General features: G+C 37.9%; 1 protein-coding gene across 2 annotated transcripts in view; it reads left to right on the forward strand.

Annotated features, from left to right (window-relative positions):
• The first annotated feature begins 496 nt into the window (after positions 1 to 496).
• The window catches only part of NRK (Nik related kinase), a 167,036-nt gene continuing 151,148 nt past the window's right edge, over positions 497 to 16,384 (forward strand). Inside the window, exons 1-2 of one of the 2 annotated variants that reach the window (XM_088794783.1) lie at positions 497 to 891; positions 7,938 to 8,003. In XM_088794783.1, the coding sequence (XP_088650909.1) occupies positions 835 to 891; positions 7,938 to 8,003 (123 nt within the window). In that variant the 5' untranslated portion in view covers positions 497 to 834. The remainder of the gene's footprint in view (positions 892 to 7,937; positions 8,004 to 16,384) is intronic. The other variant, XM_019713865.3, reaches the window with a different exon arrangement.

Below are 16,384 nucleotides of genomic sequence, written 5' to 3' on the forward strand. Positions count from 1 at the left end.
TCTGATCCCTAACCCAGTCCCAAGTCATTTCCTTATCTAACTTGATGGGACTTTGCAATAAATGGAACAATAAAATCAAGGCGCAGAAAGAGAAAATAGACAACTAGAAAAGTCACAAGTGTTTCGTGGGGAGATGGGGGCGCGCGGGCTGTTTAGACTGTGGCAGAGTTGTAGGGCCCAGACTGGGAGAGGTGCGGAGCGGGACCGGTTTTCCCGGGCTGGCAGCTGCCTCGAAAAAGTTTCCTGTGGAACACTCGTCAGCGGGGGCGGGGGCGGCGGGTGCAGCCGTGGACTTGGGAGGGAGTGGGAGGGGGTAGGAGGGCGGGGGAGGCCGCGAGGGGGCGGCTCGCAAACCGTTATAGTCCTTCAGCACCTCCCTCCTCCAGTGACCCCCCCCCAGCCCGCCTCCCTGCGGCGCAGCTGCCCACCTGGCGACGTTACGCTTCACCAATCCCCTTCGAGCTGCTCCTGGGGGCCCCCAGCTCCTTGCACCGCCCCCCTCCCCACCCTGAAAGAGGCGCACCCGCCGGGGCAGACGCTGCTCTCGCCAGCGGAGCACCCCTCTAGCTTCTTGGTCTCTAAGACGGAAGCTCAGGCTCTTCTCTCGCATTAGCCAAACTTGCTTTCCCACCTTGGAAACTCAGGCTTCCCTTCACTCCTAGCTCTTTTCCCACTTTCCCCTTTTCTGTCTCCCACGCCACAAACCCCCGTCCCCCATTCCTTTTCCCCGCCCTCTTCCTTCTCCTCTCCCCCCCTTCAACTTCTTGTCCGCTTCCACCTCAGACACCTAGAGCGTGCCTAACTCATACGCCTGCTCCTGTTCCGCTCGAAGCCATGGCGGGACCTGGGGGTTGGAGGGACAAGGAGGTCACGGATCTGGGCCACTTGCCGGTGAGTAGAAAAGATCCGTCGCCCCCAAAGTGTTCTCTTCTTTGGGCTCTGAGCACCGGGAAAGGGGACAGACTTCCACAAGCTGGGCTAGGCTAGAACTTCAACCGGCCCGCGGGTGCCGTAGGGGACTCCGAGAGCAGGCTTGCGGAAGAGGCGTCCGCTGGGCAGCCAGGCCACGCCAAATTCACGCGAAAGCAAAGGGACAGGGGAGAATAGGTAGCGGTGGTGCGGGCCCTAAACAGTGGGACGTTTTCTAAAAGTAGTCCGTTTTTTTTTTCTAGTGGCGCTCCTGTACCTGCCCTAGAGAGGCCCCAGGAGAGGCCAAAGAGCGCAAGCACGCGTGGTTTCCTTACAGTACTCCTCCCTGTCACCCCACCGCCCCGTCATTTGCTTCTTTTTCCAGCGGAGACGCCCACTCATGGAATGATGATTACTTGTAGGTGACAGTGGGCTAGAAAATTAAAGCATTGGAGTCTCACTTCTCTCACTTTCTAAAACCTTATTCTGCCAGGGCACTGTTACAGATTTAGTATTGCAGGAGCGAAAGAACTCGACGCCACTTGGGGAAGAAGTGAATTCTGCACACCCCAATTAAACAAAACAAAACAAAACAAAACAAAAAGTATTGCTTTCACTAGCTAACCAGATTTAGCCTTTTCTCGTGGTGGTCGTTTGTGGTTTCTCCTTTTACTGAATGTCCAGCTTTCTTCCAGAGTTGTAATTGATTGGTGAGCTATTATCGCCGTTATTATTAGTAGACTTATTATTTTAGCAGCGCCATTTATTTCATTGGCATTTGCCTTCTGGCAGATACTGGATCCCACCCAAATACGTTTTTTAAGTTCTCTTTTTAGATTGGCATTTCACTCGCACCCTCTTGAATGCAAAGGGCCCCTGGACTTTCTGAAAGGGAATAAGCATACATGTGCTAGAACGATCACCAGGCAACTGTAGTTCAGAGCAGTGGCCTGCTTGCTTTGGGAAAAGCTAAATATTAACCTTGAGGTTATAGGACTATTCAAAGTAGCAGTGTCTTAATTTTACACGTATTTGGCATTTAAAGATTGTCTTTTTAATGATGGCAGATGCCTAACCCCTCAAAAATGGGACATTCCCTAAGCTCACCTATATAATTTTACACTAGAATGGTGGAGGAAGAGGTGATGCACGTGGGTAACATTTTAGCAAATTGTTCTCAGTCTTTAAAAAAACATGCTGAATTAAAATATTAGCATTATGGTTATTGATGCAGCTTCATAAATAAAGTCACAGGATGTTTAAAGGTTAAATCTTTTTTCCACCCGGCATGCGCCCAGTGCATACATGATATTTCTGATATATGGAGGACTCAATTGGTGGTTTCCTTTCTAAACAAAACTTTGGTATTTCAGCTACATTTGGTCCCAAGCAAAAGCATTAAACCAACAAATTAAATGTTACCCTCCACCAGCATTCTCTGTGTATGGTGGGGGAAAGAGAAAAAATTAAACTAGGGCAAATGATATGAAACCATACATGGGCAAACTGAAAAAAAAAAGTATTTTCTAAAGTTGGCTAAAGAGAGAAATGGGAAGGACCTCATAGAAATGATAAAGCAGGGAATTCCAAACTCAAGCTAAAAAAAAAAAAAAAAAAAAAAGGTTTTATTACCACACAGAAAAAAAAATTGGGGGGAAATGGCCCAGACTAGCTGACCCGGTCATGGCCCTGGGACATAAGAACTTGGTGAGAGCCAAGTAGATAAGGAGAAAGGCTGTGATCTTTACATTGCAGTTCAGTGGAATATTAGTTTTCTGGAGGTTGGTGGTGGTGTGGAGGGGAGAAAGATGAAGCTGGTTGTTAATGTAAGAGTAGGGATAAGACACAAAACCTCAGGGCACTGATGCTTGACCTCATTTTACAGACTTCATAAAAGTCTGATAAAGCACTCAACTTCTAACAATTTCTAAATTTCTATTGTACAGGAGTAATTTTATCTCACTGTAAAGGTCTTCATCATCTGAACAAATTATACATAATTATCCTCTCTCCCCAAACATAAAAGTCTAAACCCTAAGAAATCTAGCAGAAAAGTAGCATCCCTTTGCCATGTGTTTTATATCATTTTCTAGAGACACAAAAAATTCACTGTTGCTTTGGTCAATGAGGCATATTTTAGTGTTTTGGGATTTCTTTGTATTTGGCTTATTTCTGAATATCTGAAGAAGTAAAATTAAATGAAGAGGTCAAGAGATATCTAAGTTAGCGCTTTAGAATTTTGCATTTTGATGAAAAGTAGAGATGATCAAGCAAAGAAACCTGCATGTGATGGGAACCCTTGTGATAATTATCCTCAATAGGATATATATGAAGGTGACAAAGTTGGCATCTGTCAACACCAAGTATACCAATTTGGCAACAGCCAGATAATGAGGGGTAATTCAGATGTTGGAGTTACACATTGAGAAAGAAAATCTTGCAGAGTATAGAATAATTAAATATGGGTCCATTTTAAAATGGATATATTATGTCCTTTGTCGGGCTGGCCAGCTAAATGACCACAAGACAAGGACCCTTGAGAGAGGTCAGGTTTGCTATGCAAATTAGGATTTAAAGAAAGTCGTGGAGGATTTGTTGGTCTTTTTTGTTATTATACAGATATTATTTTTAAAGCTAAGCCTTACATTGCTGGCTTTTTTTTTTTTAAGATTTTATTTTTAAACCTAAAATAGTAAACAGTAGTGAAAACTGGGGAAGCTGGAAGTGGTGAGGGAATTATATAACTTTTTTTTTGCATAATACCCTGAAGTTACAGACATAAAATAAGACAGCCAACATAATAACCAGAGAATGACAAGTTAACTACATTTTGTTTGTTAATTAATAGGTGGCTGTAATTTTTCTTGACTGACTATTGAATAAATATTTCCTATATGTGACAAAACATAAAGGAAAAGACTGAGATCTGTGGTTTGCACTTTCTTTTGAAAGAATTGCAAAGCCTTATGTCTGTGTGTGTGTGTGTGTGTGTGTGTGTGTGTGTGTGTGTGTGTGTTCTTTTCCCCTTGCCTGCCTGCAATACCTGGGGTTGTGTCTGTATATGTATACATACATATATTTTCTTAGTATGCCTATGTCACTCAATCCTTGGGACTGAAAGCTATTTCTTCATCTCCAAATCTGGCATCTCTTCACTATGATAGTCCCCTTTGCCTTCTGTGCCCAGTATGGTAATGACATTCCTCACGGCTGTGGCCTTGGTATTTGACACTGCCATGTGTAGTCCTAATCTATATTGGGGTCAGGATTAGACAGGCTTGGAGGACAGTAGTGGCAGAGGTGATCTGAAATAGCATATGATCCAAAAACTATATTTGAATTACATTAAGTTTATATTTAAATACAAATGCCAGCTCTAGCTCTCCCAGGCTTCCACCACTCAGACCAAGCCTGCTTCCCACGCTCAGTCTTTAGAACCTTCCCACTTTACAGAGTCCTTTAGCCCCGTTTTGAAGCAGTTTTACTTTCTAGTCCACAAAGATTGAAACATTCAGCATATCCTCCATTACATAGTGTAGAGCATCACCTCAGCAACACATTGTATTTCAGTCTATGTTCTCAGTCTTATTTTTTTGGGTCCAGTTTCTAGAGCAGTGGGTTTTATGTTAGTGTGCAAGAATACTACACACACATCATCTGGGGATCTTAGAACTCATCTCCAGAAATTCCGATTTCATAAATCCATGATAGGGACAAGGAATCTGTATTTTAATAAACAAGAGTTCCCCGATGGTTCTCATGTAGGGAGAGTCTGTATAGTCCACAATTTGAGAAACAGTGGTCTAGAGGAAGAGATTTTTTTTCTGTTTTCCATTTGAATTGTGAAGCCGTTTCTTCCAACTACCTCTGAAACTCACTCTGGCACTTACGTTGTTATATCCACCATTTTCAGGTTCTCTCTCCATGAAGTCTTTTGATAAAATTGCTATTTTTAATATTCAAAACAAAAGAAAAAAGTCTCTGCTATTCCTTGTAAGTACTGTGTAACCTCGTTCCTTCCTTCAGCTGTCTGACTACTGGAATGTGTTCCCTAATTCTCCTTGTTTACTGCCTTAAGTCTAAAATTTATCACTACCCATATTGACCATTTAACGGTTCCCTTTTGTTCTTTATTTCTGCTGTATTTGGTTCAGCCTCTGCTTCTAAGTCTCTTCCATGACCAGTAAACACTGCCTTCTAGTGGTTCTTTTTCTTCCTGTTACCCCCATCCCCACCCCCTGCCCTTAATCAAATTGTCCATTAAGGTGCTTATTCTTTCCTCCTCTCCTTGAATTCAGAAGACATAAGTAACTCCCCAAAATACTAGGTTTCTGGGGGCAACCAGTCTAGGTCTTTTAAAGTGCAGGTAATAATTTAGATACATAGAAAAATTTAACAAAGTATAAAGTATTTGCCCAACATTTTAAGGTTCAAAAATGTTTTAGTAATCTATTTTGAGCAAAGCTTTTATGAATTAGGGTTTCTTGATTACGAACTTTGTTTGTTTGTTTGTTTACTTTTACTAAATGGAACACCAAAGCATACTGAACCACCAAATAATATTCAAATTGATATTGCTGTCACAGATATAAAGATCTTTACTCTTCTGGTTTTCCTATCTTGGAGTGGCACTGCAGAGGAAAGGACAAAGTAATTATGGAGCTCCCTCTGATATAGACTTTTAAATTTCACAATGACACCCACCCCCCTGTCAAAAAAAGAGGTTCATTTTTAATGCTTCCTTTCGTGGGAGCCCAGAATAAACTTTCTATGACTGTAATTCAGTGGAAAAATTTGATATAAGAAATTGAGTAATATTACCCTTGTAATTAGTATAGGTCTCTTTTCCCCCAGTTTGTCATTCAGTCTTGAAAGATACTAGTGTGAATATGGGGAATGAGAAATATTGCATAAAACTAATGAGAAATACTCTTAGAATTGGTGCATACTAAGCTGAGCTGCCTTTAAACACAGAAGAAAAAAGGTAAAAGCTTTTTATTTAATGTGAGCATGAAGAGAATTAAGATGTTTTGGTCATGTGTGAGCAGGAAAAAGTTTCTGGACAAATATGAATATAGATAAAATAAGGCCTCCACGAATTCCACAGGCATTTTATTGTCCCTGTCCATTTCCTTGGTGTCTTTTTTGAGTAATTAGATACCTGAGATCAAATATGAGCAAGGTACTTATGTCATTGAGGGGTAGAAAAAGGATTAAAGAAATTTAAGACTATAAAGTTGTTCAGATATTTTAGTAATTCTCTAATATATGGTAACTTTTTCAGCTAAAATTCAGCCTTAACCATAACAAAGAATATTTTACCAATAGGAACCAGCTAAACTATCTGATTCTTTTGACAGATGGCTGGAGGCTGTTTCTCCAGAATTAATAATGTCTAATATAAACCCTCAATGATATTCTTCAAAGAAATATACTAAAGTGATAAACTCTTCAAGCTGAATCTTAGCAACTCCTTTGTTGGCTAACTTTTCCCCATAAATTTTTCAGTGAGTTATAACAACAATGACATGCTTAATATCAAGGCCACTATAACAATACATTTTTACTTCTCTTGAATCCTCAAAATTGTCATTTTAAATAACTTTTGTAATTTCATTGGGAGTATATTCACTGAATTATTTGCTTATAATGATATTGAGCATATTGCAACATTGATTTTGATGATGATTTTCAGAAAGAAGGCTGCTGATTTTTCTAACAACAGTTGTGTCAATCCAGTAGAAACATCTGGATTTTAGAATGCTGGAATATGATTTTTCTCGTAGAATTTTAGAGCTAGGGCTAGGAAATCACCTAACACAGCACCCTCTTTTTATATATGTGAAAAGTAAGTCCCAGAGAGAGTAAATAACTTACCCAGAGTCATATAGTTAATTAATGGCAGAGCTGAGGCTGAAAATCCAGTCTCCAGACTCTGTCTGGTTGAATACTTGTTGACTGAAGTAATCCCAGAGCTGTGTCATTTTCCTATGACAGTTTTGCTAGATTACACAAATGTCACACCAGTTTTAAAGAGTCTATAATTTCATTATATATATATTGCATATGCTCAATAGTTTTTCTGTTTAGCTCACATTTGTCACAGTAATAAAAATGTTTTCAAACAAGGTTAAACAATGTTTGTGTATATAAAGTGTGCTTTCTATAAGGTACATGAATTTCCAAGAATTCGCCAATGGTGCTACCACTTTGTATATAAACTGGCATCTACCGATTCCTCATATAAGTTGCTGCACTAAAAGTGTAAGTAGTGATTAAATTCAGAAATCATGTTTTGTGGTGAACAAGAAAGAAATACCCATATTTTAACATATAAGGAAACAATGTTTTAGGATGAATATGGAAGCCTTAGGAATCTGCCCATAAATATGTCATATTTTGTCTGCTATGATGCAAGGTTAAGACAAAGAAAATATCAGTGAATTTGTGCCATGAAAAGATAGGCAAAGACTAATTTAAAAAACAAACAAAAACAACTTTGTCTAGTTTTTAAAATAACCCTCTTTTAATGCCATGATTTTGCTTTGTTATTTACATTCAGAGATGATATTCTTTCTTAAGAATTTCTTTTATATGCATAAGCTATCTAGATTTTATATCTAATATGTACTCATCATTGCTCTAAGATAAACCTTCTGCCTGTCTGGTTAGCACTCAAAAAATGCATATTAAAAGAGTATTTCAATTGCATGCAATGAACTTATTTCTGTTTTAATATTCTTTCTAATTGTATTATGAACATTCCTTAACTAGACATAATTGTATGCATTTTACAGCTTTGTGATAATTATACAACTCCTTAGTGTCAATATCATTGTTTCTTTTTTATAAATGATTACACTTCATCCAAGGGGATTGTGACATGTCTGTTCCTTGGTAAATGACACTTAAGTTCTTCCCATGGAAATTCTAAAGGAGCAAAACAGATTGGAAATGCCATTCTAGACAGTTGAATGTTTGCCTGTTTTTCAAGAAGATTGACAATTTTTGTTCTGCAATTTTTTCAGGATCCAACTGGAATATTCTCACTGGACAAAACCATTGGCCTTGGTACTTATGGAAGAATCTATTTGGTAAGTAGTGATAGATTATGTATTCTTTCCTCAGTTTCTAATAACAACAGTGATTGCAAGTCAAAAACCTACATCAAAAATCAAATAATGTCAAAACACAACATCAAACTTTGAGAGATGAATCAAATTAAGATAGTTCAGTGACATCTGTAAAAATTATTACAAAAGGAGTGCATTGCGGATTTATAGTGAAACAAGCAACCAAACGTAAGATTTAAAAATTGTTAGAAGAAAATTAATAAAATCACCAATGGAAAAGGGAACTAATTCAAATAAGATGTCCCCAACTAAAATATCACTTGTTATATATTTACATATCCATACCATTCTAATTACTCACTTTCAGCTTTTAAACTGAGTGTTATAAAAGGGAAAATTTCCATAGCATTCTCATTCATACTGTACATGAGAGTGCTCATGTGTGTGACAGAATTTGCCAAAGAATTGAACAAGAAAAACTCTGCATTTATTTAGCGATTATTTATTAAGCACAAAGTATGTGCCAGGCACTGTGATAGTCTCTGAACTGTCAAAGCAATGAACAAAAGAGATGGTCCATGTTCTTCTGTGGCTGGTGGTCTAGAAATGTGTAAGTGATTACATATGAGTATATGGGAAGGGTTGAGGGAGGCACACAAATAACTGTATAATTGTAATTGTAGTATATTCTCACTAAGAAAATTCTTAGTGATGTAAAAAGCATAGAACAGGAGGACATAAGTTAGATTGAAGGGTCAGCTTTGGTCTTCTTGGGGAAGTGCTTGGTTAACTGGTACCAGGAGAACAAATTATGAGATAACCAAGCAAAAGTGTGGTTGTAGAAGATTATGTTCATGCCATCTAGGCAGAAGCAGGGTAGTGTTAAAGGCTGGCTGGGAGATGGTGTTGCTTTAATGGCCCTATCATCTTGATCAGGTGCCCTTCCCCCACTCTGTAATGTGAAGAATAAACATTTTCTCATCTTGTATAAGGTTCTATACAAATGCAGTGTTCCTTTTTCCAAGGTCTGTCCCCTCAAAAACCGGATCACTGTTCCTAGGCTGATCCTTACTGTCCACTGACCACAGGTCCTCTATATGGGAGTGGTGTAGAGGTGCCCTGGTTTAGGTCCAACAGAAGGGCTTCTTTCTAGTTCAGACAAGGATGCCCTGTGTTTGCCAAGCCTAGTGCCTTTAGGGCTGCATCTGTCCAAAAAGGGTTCCTTTATTCATTTATCTACCCAGGTTAGGGTGGGGGAGATCTTTAAAATTTGCCCAAAAGTGCTTATAGCATAGAAGTTGAGTAGTAGAAGAAGCATTGTGGAAGGGTCCTAAAAGGAGAAAGAACCTTGGTCACTTTAGGTAACAGCAAGAATGCAAATGTTCATAACAAAAGATTTTTCAAACAATTTTGACCTTACCTATTAATAGAACCAGCAACCTATAGACAGTGATGTGATACAGATACAAGCATATTGTTTATGTTAACTCAGTTGCATTCCAGACTGAATGATAAGTTAACATGTGTGTGATCTAGGTCAATTTTGCCATGTTATACATAAGTACCCATACCTCATACATAGAAGTTCCTCTTCTTTATGGCACGTTCGTAATCTCCATGGCTCTATCACATTTTAATTCCTGAGGGTTGTGTATTTAAGAGTGTGTGTGTGTGTGTGTGTGTGTGTGTGTGTGTGCACGCGCGCACATGTGTGTGTGTATACTTGTTTTGATTTGAAGGTACAGAGCTCTGTATACCACCAGATTTTAGGATTAAAAACTTCAGTTATATAAGGTAAAAAGCAAAGGTAAGGTTAGATAGCACAAAAATATGGGTTCTCATCATCAGTCATCAGAACTGTGATACCATAAAAACAAGAAAAGTCAAGAGGTTAAAAAGGTGAGTTGTGCATGATAATTCTTTTTTTTAACTAGGTTTTATTGAGATGTACAGCAGATCCTCAAATAATGTTGTTTCATTCAATGTCATTTTGTTATAATGTTGATGGGATGTCATTAAGAACTTAACTCTCATTTATACCTATTAGCTTATGGTAAAATTTGTTTTCATTATACTTCTTTTCGTCAAAAGTCACTAAACCTATCGATATTAAGTGACAACTTACTGCAGTTTATATTTGGTAAAATTTACCCCTTCAAATGTACAATTTTCTGAGTTTACTCAAAAACATTAATTCATGTAATTAACACCTGAATCAAGATTTGCCAGTATACATCTTAAATTACACAGTATATACCTTCAAGTAATATTCTACTACTTCACTGTGTGTGTTTCCCCAGTTTGTGTACTATGGTTATGTTTGTTACGCGTTTTGCTTTTACGTATGATATAATTCCACAGTACTACTTTGTTTCTTATACTCAACATTACTACTTTTTATTTAGTTGATATCTTTTAGAGCAATTAAAAAGACAAAAATATATTTATACGCATTTGAAACACTTCTGGAATCTTCATTTCTTTGGATAAATCCAAGTTTCTATCTGGGTGTGATACTCCTCAACCCTGAAGAACTTCCTTTAACATTTCTATAGCTCAGGGCTTCTGGTAAAGAATTCTCTGCTTTTGTTTGCATGAAAAGTCTACATTTTTCCTGAATTTTTGAAAAATATTTACACTGGATATAGAATTTGGGGTTAACAGTTATTTTTTTTTCTTTTGGAACTTTAAAGATACCACTCTATTGTCTTCCTGTGTTTGCTCCTTTGTATTTTTCTCCTGACAGCCTTTAAAAGTTGTCTCTTTACCTTTATTTTTCAGCAATTTAAATGTGAAATGTCGTGTGTGTGTGTGTGTGTGTGTGTGTGTGTGTGTGTGTGTGTGTGTGTTTGGTGGGGAATTTATTATCATACTTGAGTTTCTCTGAGCTTCTTGGATATGTAATTTGGCATGTCTTATTATTTGAGAGAAATTCTTGACCTTTATCTCTTCAAATATCTTCTTCCTTTTTCTCTTTTTTCTCCTTGTGTAAATCTAGTTTCATATGTGTTAGACCATTTGGTATTAACCCACAGATCTTGGATGCTCTGTTTTGTTTTTCATTTCTGTGTGTGTGTGTGTGTTTGTGTGTGTGCACATGCGAGTGCACACACACATGTTTATTTGTTTTCATTCTCTTTTCTGTTTGTGTGTCAGTTTGGGTCAATTTTCTTTTCCTGTCTTCAGTTTCACTGATTCCTTTCTCAGCTCTTTTGATTTTACTGATGAGTTTGTCAAAGGCATTCTTTAGCTCTTTCACTGTTTTTCATTTCCAGCATTTCCACTCATTTTTTATAGTTAACATCTTGGCTGAAATCTCCATTTGTTCATGCATATTTTCCATATGTTTCACTAAAGCCTTTCACATATCAATCATAGTTACGTTAAATTTTCTGTTTCATAATTTGGATCTCCAAGTCATCTATGAGGCTGGTTATATTGATTGTTTTGTCTGAGAGTGGGCTTTTATTTTTCCCTTGCTTGTTGTTTCTCAAAAATTTGGTTTGAATGCCAGACACAGTATGTACAACAGGAGAGGTTGAAGTATATGTCTTAAAATTGGTGCACTTGTTCTACTAGGTCAATAATATGGGAGGTTAAGTCAAACTAATAAGAAGATGAGCTATGCCCATTAGTTGTTGCTATGGTTACCCTCACTTCACCACCACCTTCAAATTTCCTCTGTTACCTTTTGGTTACCATTAGCGTTGTCTGCTGAATGTTTTTTTCTCAATATTCCCTCTCTACCCTCAGTTTTAGACCTTCCCTGTGTATCTGTGTCTCAGATTCTCTCTCCATGCTCTTGTGCCTCACCTAGTGATATACTGCAATTGCTTCGTAATAAGTGATTGAAAGCCTAGTGGTGTGGGGGGCAGGGAGGATTTCCCTGCTTTCCTGTTTCAGCTTCAGTCTTACGCAGATTCTGTGCCTCTGGGTCATGGGAATGGGAATTTATTAGTTATCTTGACCTTCTGCTAGTGGTAGGACACTTCTAAATGGTCTGGTCACAGGACTAATTTCTGCCCCTCCTGAAGAAGTAGAGGACTTCATTTTCTTTTACATTTCCCTCAGCTGCAGTAGGTCTTCATCTATACCCTGGAAGGGAGGAAGCAGGGTTTGCTGCCCTTCCCCTACAGCTTAAGGTGTTTATTCCTTAGAGGGGAAGCAATTGGACATAGTTGCATGCTTTTCCTATGCAATGGCTTCTCCTCTCCACCAGGTCATTACTATAAATCTGTGGAGAAAAAACTACAAGTGTGTATAGATTTCTCTTGTATCTGTGGCTCACAAGGGTACTGTACTCTCATGCTAGCCCATACTTGGCCTTTATCAGTTCATTAAAAATTTAGCTGGATTCTTTATACTAGCTTCTATGGTGACTGTCTTCCTTGTGCAAGCACAGGTGAGCCAGTGCTCATATCCCATCTCTCCTTGGAAGTGCTTGCTGTGAGACTTCTTTCTGGGTTCAGGAAAAATTATGATTTTGTTGATTATTCAGCTTTTTTGTTGTTAGGATAGGGATAGATGATTACAGATGCTTTATTTCATTAGACAGATTTTCCTTTGTCACTCATTGGTGTGACTGCTTTTTTTCTATTTCAAGTTAATTTCCCTCTGTAAAAAGTTTTGGGGTGGTTCTGTATATACATGAATACCTTCTTCATGGAAAACAATCTTGAGTATGTAGTAAATGCTTTTAAAGTATTCATACACTTAACATCAGTAATCTAACATTTGAAAATCTATTATAAACACCAAACATACAGAAAAAGCATAAAATATTCATTTTAGCAGAAAGGTAGTATATTATGGTGAAAAGGGGGCCTTCTTTGGAGCCTGATTCAGTGCTTACTTGGCCATTAGCTATGAACTTGAGCAAGTCACAAAACTCTGAGTATATTTTCCTTATTTATAAAATGGAGCTAATAATACCTACATTGCAATAGTTGATAAAATTTAAAAATAATGTGCATAAAATGCTTGTCACATGGTAGATATATTTTAAAGATAGTTATCGATATCATTATTACTGTTGCTATTATTTATAAAAATAAATTTAGCAAAATCATAGTTAAGATGAAGTAAACTGTCTTATATTCAGTATATCATTGCTCTGAAAAGTAATGCTTATGAAGATATCTAGCAACATAGAATTCTGTTTAAGATGTTAACTATGCCATATTATATGTACACTCTGATTACAGCTATGTGGAAAAATGCACATGAAAAATAGTGAATAGTGAGATACTGAGTATAATTTTTATTCTATATTTTTTCTATATACCGTGTTTCCCCGAAAATAAGACCAGGTCTTATATTATTTTTCGCTCCAAAAGATACGTTAGGGCTTATGTTCAGGGGATGTCATCCTGAAAAATCATTCTAGGGCTTATTTTCTGGTTAGGTCTTGTTTTCGCGGAAACACGGTGTGTGTGTGTGTGTGTGTGTGTGTGTGTGTGTGTGTGTGTGTGTGGTCTGACAATTAGGTTCGCGAACTCTTCCTAGAAAAAGTGTTACATAACTCATTGCTGAATATCACTAAGATCACCTTCGAAGTGCTCCCCTTGGGAAGCTATGCACGGATGCCAGCACCTAGTCCAGCCTTCAAAACAATTTTGGAACTTTTTTCTGGAATGGCCATCAGAGCTGTGACCATATTACCCTTGATGTCCTAAATGTCATCCAAATGTCTTCCTTTCAATATTTCCTTTATCTTCAGGTAAAGAAAGAAGTCATTGGGAGCCAGATCAGGTAGGTAGGGAGGGTGTTCCAATACAGTTCTCTGTTTACTGGCTAAAAACTCCCTCACAGACAGTGCCGTGTGAGCTGGTACATTGTCGTGATGCAAGAACCATGAAATGTTGGCGAAAAGTTCAGCTCGTCTAACTTTTTCACGCAACCTTTTCAATACTTCCAAATAGTAAATTTGGTTAACTGCTTGTCCAGTTGGTACAAATTCATAGTGAATAATCCCTCTGATATCAAAACAGGTTAGCAACATTGTTGCAACAAAGTTCATCAACTTCATTGTTAAACCTTGTGTGTGTGTGTGTGTGTGTGTGTGTGTGTGTGTGTGTATATATATATATATATATATATATATATATATGTACACACACATATATACATATATGACAGTACCAAACACTGCACAACAAAATGGAAGCTTGATACCATTCAAAATTAATGTCAGAATGACTCATAGAGTCCTTTCCTTTTTCATTGCTGCCAACCACATCCCCTACTGGTGTTTGTTTTGGTTAAAGTCTCTCCAATGTCTTCCAGCTTGTTTCCAAGGCCTCGTTCTCTGGCAGGTTTCCAGCTGTCTGCTGAGGTCTGTGCACATTGAAATAAAGGCCGAGTTGCCACATTATAAACCTTTTTCTTTTCCTTCTTTTTCTTCTAACTAGATGCCTATCTTTCTACTCTCTCCTACCTCCTGCCAGTAGAAACCTCACTTAAAATGGTGGCTTTTATTTTTCTCTCTTGTTTTAAAAGAAAGTACCATTCTTCTTCTTTTTCTACTCCTAATAGAGATAAAACATAGCTTCCTCTTCATCTTTAGCTGCTAATGTCTTTAGAGTTGGCATTCGAATTGAAGGAATATTTAGAATTTGCCCATGTGAAACCATCTGAGCAAAAATAAAACAGGTTGTAACTGTTTTGTAATGGTACTACTAAAAATTAATTTCCCAAAGAACAATGCACACCTAGAAACCACAGTTATTTTATGAAATATCAAGAAAGAGACCAACACACTTTAGGGTAGCACAGTGGGTGGTGGCAACCTGAATCTCCCACTAACTGACACTATACATATAACTTGACTTTTCTGGGCCCATTTCCTCAACTATAAAATAAATGTGTTAGATAATCTCCAGGGTTTCTTCTGGCTCTTTGGCAATACGGCTAACACAGTGACCGGAATGCAATAAAAAGTAAGCTGTTGTTGTTCTTACTGTCATCAGCATATTAATAACTATTTTATAGTCCCTTCAGCACATGGCAAAATAGAAACTGATTTTAACTACTAGTTGGAGTAGTCCTCATTACATTAAATTAAATTATTTTCATCATGTTTTTCTATTCTCTCTTCTACTTTGCCATCTGATAGTAAGAACTGATATCACAGTAACTACTGTGATACCCAATGCAAAGGTATAACTGGGTAGCAGATAAATTGGGAATGCAGGATCCTTCATCATATGTTACTGTTAGCTAACACCATTTTATTAAGCAGACTACTAGTGATCTAAGACAATGAACTGAATCTCCAAAATGAATCAGTTTGCCTTGACCTGAATAAAGTATTGACTGTACCCTTAACCTCAGTCACCCATTCCCACATTGCCATTTGCAGGTGGTGAGGACATAAATAGGAGTGGAAAAAGGTTCAAGGCAACCATTTTGAGCAAAGGAAAACTTCACCTGAAATAGGGTAAATCTCCACAATTGGGTCTACAGCTTAATTGTCACGTGTGCATGATGCCTAGTTGGAAATCAATTAATGCTGGTGGAAGGAAAGGACTGCCCAAAATATCTTATTGTTCTAAAACTTAAATGCATATCCAGGGCATAAGTAAGAAACCATTCTTGAAAGATATTAGAGCAGTCATCTGTCCTTTGGTAGTCAGCAGATTAAGTTAGATATATGAAGGTGTGGCATTACAATCATGATCAAAATTCCTGAATTGCTTGTACTCTGGAAGTGCACCATTAAATATGGATTTTTTTCAAAACACTGTCTAATGCTTCACTCTTACATTTGATTTTTTTTACGTAACTGCTTGATACATTGCTTTTACTTGGAAATCTCACCAGGCAGGTGAGAGTTAGGTTTACTAGTTACATTTTCTGCATTTGAAGTTGAGTAGGGAGTGGGAACAGAAAGTCACAAAAGAAATGTCCTCGAAGTTGATGACACACAATGTACGGTATTTTTAATTAAGTTTCAGAAACATGGTGCTGACTTTTGGGTTGCCTAGCCAGTAGGCCTATTGGATAGGGGTTTGAGTATTTTTCCTTTTAGGTTGAAATTATATTGTTTATTTGCCTATAAAATGTCTAGCAATGTGAACGCTTTCTTTTTAGGTAAGAAAGTTTCTTCAAATCCTTGCCATTTTGTAAATGTAGCTCAATTAATTCAGCCAACAAGTATTGCTTGAGAATCCATAAATTGCATAAGACGGTGCATTTCATCATACATCACAAGCCTCAGAAGCAGGAATTCAAGCTTAAGCTGAGTTGAGGCCACCTGCTTATCAGGCTGCTATGACTTCCTAACACAGTACCATAAGTCCATAGCTCTCTCTTGGTTCCACCTTCTTCCCGTGACATCACCCCCTTGTGATAATAGGCTTCAAAAGTAAGGATTGGTCTTTCTTAAGTAACCCTCTAGCTGC

This window comes from Rhinolophus sinicus, chromosome 18 (assembly GCF_057876585.1).
Source record: "Rhinolophus sinicus isolate RSI-liver-muscle chromosome 18, RSI-T2T, whole genome shotgun sequence".
In the NCBI taxonomy this organism is placed as follows: domain Eukaryota; kingdom Metazoa; phylum Chordata; class Mammalia; order Chiroptera; family Rhinolophidae; genus Rhinolophus; species Rhinolophus sinicus.